Source organism: Drosophila miranda (genome assembly GCF_003369915.1).
Source record: "Drosophila miranda strain MSH22 chromosome Y unlocalized genomic scaffold, D.miranda_PacBio2.1 Contig_Y2_pilon, whole genome shotgun sequence".
NCBI lineage: Eukaryota > Metazoa > Arthropoda > Insecta > Diptera > Drosophilidae > Drosophila > Drosophila miranda.
Window position 1 is genome coordinate 17,716,903 of NW_022881614.1, and position 7,372 is coordinate 17,724,274.

General features: G+C 47.4%; 1 protein-coding gene across 1 annotated transcript; it reads right to left on the minus strand.

Annotated features, from left to right (window-relative positions):
* Positions 1-5,620: 5,620 nt before the first annotated feature.
* LOC117193114 lies at positions 5,621-7,372 on the minus strand. The gene is made up of 2 exons (XM_033397843.1): positions 6,273-7,372; positions 5,621-6,208 (listed from the first exon to the last, which is right to left on the minus strand). The coding sequence occupies exons 1-2, from the start codon at positions 6,924-6,926 to the stop codon at positions 6,197-6,199; spliced, it is 666 nt and encodes a 221-aa protein (XP_033253734.1). The 5' UTR covers positions 6,927-7,372; the 3' UTR covers positions 5,621-6,196.

The following is a 7,372-nucleotide window of genomic DNA, read 5'->3' on the forward strand; positions in this document are numbered from 1 at the left end:
TTATTTATTTATTTATTAAATTAACAAATTTTCTGTTAATAATGGTACTTAGTTACTAAAGGCGGAAAAAGATAAGTTAAAAGTTAGCTAAATTTAAATGATTATAAATATTGCATGCAATTAGTTTAAGAGACAGTTCAGGGGATAGGGTTTGACAGAGGGAGTTATAATTATGGCATAAAACCCTAAAAGGTTCATGATCAGCATAATTAGACCTACATATGGGTAGACGGATAGGCCTAAAAGTACGGGTAGGTCTGGATGGAACGGCCAAGTTAATCTGACCTAAGAGAGTTTGGGAGTCAACAGTCCCAAGAAGGAGCTTGTGCACGAACATTACGCCATTGCATATTCTGCGATGGTGCAACGACGGCAGGTCAATAAGATTTAGCCTAGACCGGTAGGGTGGCAAGATTCTACCCGAGTCCCAGTTAAAGTTCCGAAGGGCAAAAATTAAAAATTGCTTTTGCACGGATTCAATAACAGCCTGCTGCTCTTTATACTGCGGGCTCCACACACAAGAACAATACTCCAATATAGGACGTACTAACGAGATGTACAGTTGTTTCGTAACGTACGGGTCGTCAAACTCCTTGGACCAACGCTTGATGAACGCTAAAACACCCTTAGCTTTATTTACAGTTGCAGCTATATGGGTGTTGAAACACATCTTATGATTAAAAAGGACTCCGAGGTCATTTGATCTCGAAATTCGCTCAAGGACATGATTTCCTAGAACATATGAGACAAGATGAGGAGCGCGACGGTAAAATGTCATAAGTTTGCATTTGGAAAGGTTCAGAAAAAGAAGATTAGTTGAACACCACAATAGTAGTTCACTTAGATCCAGTTGAAGGCTTGTGTGCAAATACCAATCAGAGTAAGAAAGACAGATTTTGACATCATCAGCATACATTAGTGTAGTAGAGTATGTTATAACTTGAGGAAGGTCGTTCACAAATAAAATAAACAGAAGCGGGCCCAGATGACTTCCCTGTGGCACACCTGAAGTAACATTAACAGTATTTGACAACACGTTAGAAAACAAAACACGTTGAGTACGGTTTGAGAGATAGGACAAAATCCAATCTAGAAGATTCGTTGGGAACCCTAATAAAGAGAGATTTTGAATAAGCAGAGCATGGTTCACAGAATCGAATGCCTTGCTGAAGTCCGTAAAAACTACATCCGTCTGCAAACCAATTTGAAAACCCCGGTGGATTAGGTTAGAAAACTCAAGAAGGTTAGTCGATGTTGAACGATGTCTGAAAAAACCGTGTTGCGACGGAGATATCAAGCTGCAACAAAGATGTTGCAGTTGCCGTGTGACCAGGAACTCAAGAAGCTTCGGGATGGCGGAAAGCTTTGCGATACCACGATAGTTTTCAATGTTAGATCTTGAACCTTTTTTGTGAAGCGGAATGATGTAGGACTCATTCCAAATTACTGGGAGACAAGACTGTTCCAAGGAGAGGTTGAAGAGAAAGGTCAAGGGTTTGCAAAGGGACTGGGCACAGTGTTTTAAGATGCAACTTGGTACCTTATCTGGACCCGCAGAAAACGATATGTCCATAGATGACGAACCTTCCAGAACAACGCTTTCCTCGAAAAAGGGCAGAAAAATGCTGTTAGCTTGAGGTAGCTGGTACGGATACGGAGAGGATGCGTTGTAAATATGAGACGAGTACGTTGTTTCGAAAAAGTTAGCGAATACATTTGCAATACCAACAGCAGAAGCTTCTGTTTTGTTCTGGTAATGAAGGGACGGAGGAAAAACGTTTGACTTGCGCTTAGAATTAACGAACGAATATAATTTTTTACGAAAGTTACTACTACATTGTGAAAGGTAATGATTATAACACTGACTATTGACGGCAAGGAACAGAGAGCGAGCGGAGGAGTAGAGAGCTAAGGCCAACGTGGAGCCCGACTTCTGGTACTTTTTATAGAGCCGGGATTTATTATTTTTTAAGTATGACAAATACTTGGAGAACCAGGGAGGCTTGGACGATACAGGTACAGTGATATCTGGAACAAACGTATTAAGGGCGGAGTAAATAGAACTATAAAACGAGTTAACAGTTGCATCTATGTTCGGTAATGAATAAAGAAACGACCAATCAACACGCGAGAGATGTAGATCTAAATCAATAAAGTTTGTTTTGCGAAAACACTTTATGTGACAAGGAGCCATGGAACTGTCAGCACCAGTCCAGATTGAGTACATTCCAGTGATATCAACAAAGTTGGATGGTAAGGATCTTCAGGGAGAGATATTGGGCTTGCTCTAGATACAGTAGCAAGAGAACCATCGTTAACAAAAACGAGGTCAAGAAGTCTGTCCCTAATGTTTTTAACGGCATTACTTTGGACAAGGGAAATATCCGTTAGCCCATTGATAAAGTCATTATGGCAATTGGGAAACAACAGGTTAGCGTCATTACAAGGCAGCCAAGAAAGAAATGGGAGGTTAAAGTCCCCCATGACAATAATTCGATCATTGCACCCTAATGTAGAAACAACATTATTAATTGCTGAAAGGTGGCGTAAGTAAAGCTCAGCATCAGACCTGGGAGGAATGTAATAGAAGGTTAAATAGAAAAATGCGGAGCCAACACGAACTTTGACTGCAACAAATTCAATTCCATGAATGTTATTGAATGGGAATAACTCAGATGAGAAAACAGATTTAACTGCAATCAGAACCCCACCTGCAAAAGATAGGCGGTCCATTCTATAAATAGTGTAGGTTAGGTTGGGTTAGGTAGAGACGGCCGCCAAGCTCGCTCGGAGCCCAGCACACTTAGGCCGGTTTCGGCCCGTTGTGATACCGCTTGGGATCATTCCCTCCCTGCAGATGAGACTTCATGTCAACAGTTGTCCCATCCAGATGTCTTTATAAAGTTAACCATCTTTCTGGGACATAGCGTGGACATCTCCGAGATGTCGTTCAGAAAGGCAGAGCCCAAGTGATGCAGCCTCCTTCTGCTGAGAGCTGGACAGGAACAGAACAGGTGTTCCACTGTTTCCTCATCGTCCTCGTCTCTGCAGCTGCTGCAGAAATCATTGTATGGGGCACCCTGCCTGCTTGCGTGGGTGCCTACTAGCCAGTGTCCTGTGAGGGAACGTATGACTGCGCTGCACCTTTCCCTGCCTAGTTTGCAGAGCTCTGAGGTGCGCTTCTTATCTATGGTCGGCCATGTTTGCCGAGCTGTGCGACAACGTGGCCCTATTTGCCACTTGTTGTCTATCAGTCGCGTGTACTGCTCCTTTATGATGAGCTTGCAGGTGGCCATAGGCATACAAATATCATCCTTATCTTGGAGAAGGGGGGTTGTAGTGCCAGATCTGGCCAGCTCGTCCGCTATGTAGTTGCCCTCGATATCCCGGTGGCCCGGGACCCATATAAGGCTGATAGCAAATTGCTGAGCCATCTCGTGAAGAGATCTGCGGCACTTCGCCACAGTAGCCGAGTTCGAGGAGATCGCGTTAAGTGATCTGATCGCAGCTTGGCTGTCGCTGTAGATGTTTAGATTGGTTGCCGTGGTGGTAACCGTGTGAAGGCAGTACAGAGCCTCCCTGATTGCTGTAACTTCCGCTTGGAAGACGCTACAGTGATCCGGAAGCCTGAAAGATTGCCTTATGTTAAGTTGTTCAGAGTAGATTCCTCCTCCAACCCTGCCGTCCAGTTTTGAGCCATCCGTGAAGATGCTTATGGCCCCGTCTGGGCCGGGGAGTCCCTCGAGTCCCTCTATGAGGGATGATTATGCTGAATGGAGTCTCCGTGTGCTCCATTGGAACTTGATAGTCCGTTCTTGCTGGGACCATGTTGTTTTTATTTAGTATAGATGAGTGACCTATGTTCTGGGGTACCCATTGTTCAGAGTCCCTAAGACGTATTGCTGCCATTTCTGCCCGCTCCTTTCCTGCAAAGTCAAGGCTCTGAAGGCATAACATGGCGTTTAGCGCATCATTTGGTGTAGTTCGAAGAGCTCCACTGATGGAGAGGGCGGCTGTTCGCTGAACCTTGCCCAGCTGATTGGTGATTGTCCTTTTTGTTAGGGCAGGCCACCAGACAGTAACTCCGTAGAGTATTATAGGTCTGACTATTGCCAGATATATCCATCGGACTATGCTTGGGTTCATGCCCCACTTTAGGCCGATAGCTTTTTTGCAAGTATAGAGTGCTGTCGTTGCCTTCCTCACTCTATCCTTGACATTCAGGTTCCAGCTAAGCTTTTTGTCAACTACCAACCCTAAGTAACTGGCACTGTCGCTGAAGGAGAGCCTGTATCCGTTTAGTGTTGGGGGGTTGAGGGGCGGGACCTTGTATTTTTTTGTGAATAACACGAGTTCCGTTTTCGAGGGATTTAGTCCCAATCCGCGCGATTCTGTCCATTCGGACAATCGAGCAAGCTTTGCGGTCATTAGGTCGCATAGTGTTTGGGGGTATTTCCCCGCAAAGATAATTGCAACGTCATCCGCGTATGCCACTACTTTACAGCCCCCCTCTTCCAGGTCGCATAGAATCTTATTGACTGCAATGTTCCATAGAAGAGGAGACAGAACTCCCCCTTGCGGGGTTCCTCTGTTGACATACCTTGACTGGGTGGACGATCCCATCGATGATGTCACCGTCCTGCGTATGAGCAATTGATCAATGAGTATCACCAAGTGACGGTCCACCCCCAGGTCAGTCAGGGCTTCTGTAATGGCGCCCGGTGTGACGTTGTTGAAGGCTCCCTCGATATCGAGAAAAGCTATTAGTGAGTATTCTTTGAGATGCAGGGATTCTACACTCGAGATCACTTCGTGACGTGCCGTTTCCGTGGATTTTCCTTTCCGGTAGGCATGCTGCGCACTTGAGTACAGCTGGGGACTTATGGTAGTCCGTAATTGTAACCCGATAAGTCTCTCAAAGGTTTTGAGTAGGAAAGACGATAAACTGATTGGTCTAAAGTCTTTCGGGGTTGAGTGTGAGGCTTTGCCTGCTTTAGGGATGAAAACTATCCTAGCCTTAAGCCACGCTTGCGGTATTGTACATACCGCCAGTATCTTCCTGAAGATACTATGTAGCCAGTTGATGGCCGTCTCCCCGGCCTTCTGAAGTTGGGCCGGGATTACCTGGTCCGGGCCTGGCGATTTAAACGGGTTGAAGCTGTTTACTGCCCAACTTATGTTCCGTTTTGTAAGGATATGGTCCATCGATTCTACCGATCCCTCTCCTGGGAGGTGTGACGGCTCGGTGGATGTGCATCCGGGGAAATGCGTGTCGAGCAGAATGTGTAGGGACTCCTCACTAGAGTTGGTCCACGTGCCATCATTCTTTTTGAGGTAACCTACCGATGGGGTAGTTTTTGAGAGAACTTTCCGGAGTCTTGCGGCCTCCGAAGTTTCCTCGATTTCGGAGCAATATTTTTGCCAGGAGGCTCTTTTAGCCTTCCTCGTTTCCTTTTTGTATAGTGCTAGACTGGTTTTATAGTCTGCCCAGTGAGTATCCTCCTTAGTTCTTGTGGCTCTATTGAATAGAGTCCTACAAGTTCTACGAAGGGTGTCTAGTTGCTTAGACCACCAGGGGGGTTTCTTTTTCCCCCTTGGTCTGGTAGAAGGACATGCTGCCTTGAAGGCTTTGTTGCACGCATCCGTAAACCTGTTCACAAGACGGTTTAGGTTGTCTTCAGTGTTCGGGCAATTAGGGGCGTTAGGAGGGAGTAGCTCCTCCAGGGTTGTGTTATATTTTTCCCAGTTGGCTTTTCTGGGGTTGATATAGTCGGTTGGTTTGGGAATATCGAAGGATAATATCGTCTCGATATACCTGTGGTCCGAGAAGGAGTGGTCTCCTAGGACTCTCCAGCTCTTGATTGTGTCCAGCAGTTTGCTTGACACTAGCGTGAGGTCAATGACCTCCTGCCGATTTTTAATTATAAATGTGGGGTCGTTACCCCGATTGCATATGAATAAATTTGAGTTCAGGATGAAGCTGAACAGTGACTCACCCCTTACATTCGTGTCCGTGCTCCCCCATTGGGTGTGGTGGGCGTTGGCATCGCAACCTATAAGTAGGTCTTTGTCCGTCCTTTCGCTGTCGCTGGCTATTTTGCGAACAAGGTCGTTCGGAGGATCATCCTCCTCGTGGTCCATATAGGACGCCACCAGCCTGAGATGATTCCCTTTTAGTTCTAGGCTTACCGCCGTGTTATCGCCATCGCTATAATTATGGAGCAGAAAGATATTAAGGTGCTTTCTAGCAAGTATGCAGGTACGGATTTTACCTTCATTTTGGGATACAATGATCTTGTATTCAACAATCCACAGACCTTGCCTCCTACCACCCAAGGCTCCTGGATCAGGACTACGTCGGCTCCGCTTGCGTCTAGGCGGAGTATGAGAGCAGCCGATGCTGCTTTACAGTGGTGGAGATTTATTTGAAGGATCCTTAGGACCATCTTCAAGATTCTCCACCACCGCGCTTCGATCTCCGCAGTGACATCCTGCACGTCTGGGTTGACGACAGGAAGCGCCGCGGCCGCCGCGTCCGATTTGTACACCTTGATGGTGACCGAGCTGAAGCCGAAGTTTAGCTCTCCTTTTGCTGCCTCTATCGGGGCCAGCGACTCTTTATTGAGAACGAGCACTGCCTGGTTAGTCGGCCCTTGTGTCGTCTCAACCTTGGCTACCTTCCAATCTGAGGTTGGTAGTCCTGGGTTGCATCTCTGCAGCATCTTGAGGATGCGTTCTGGCTCCTTAAAGGTAGCCGGCACCCAAATTCTGGCCCTCGGTCTGCTGGGCACCTCGCTCCAGTCGACTGCGACGAGTTTCGCCCCAGCATAGACCTCGCCGACCTGCGCTACCGCCGCTTTATAAAGCTTTACAGAGCGCTCGTCTTCGCAGGCAATTATCTTAACATTACCCTGGAACCACCCCATGTCCTTGCAGACTGGCGGAGGTCCAGGGTCTTTGTCGAGGAGTTCGAAGCAGCGGTCGGCCAGTGAGGCTTCCACCCACTTCCACTGACTCCTTGGGATTCTACCCTCTGCGCTGCCTCTGTCGAGGACACCAATTAGCGTCCTCTCCTTGGCAATCTGCGCAAAGGAGACATTTGGCAGCACTCTGGAGCGCTTTGCTACCGGTCCCGGTGTCTCCTGCGAGCGCTGCCTCTTGGCTTGGGGAGCCACCTTTTTCTGTTCCAAGGTGAACTCCGGGAGCACGGCCGAAGCCCATTCCACCTTCTTCAGCCAGTCGGCTGATGGGCTGGCTTCACTGCTGGCGTGTTGCCGACGGAGTATGTGCCCTGCACTCCTCTTTTCTGCATATGTGTAGCGTCTGGCTTGGGCGCTTGTCGACGGCAAGTCAAACCCCTCCGCTTTACCAG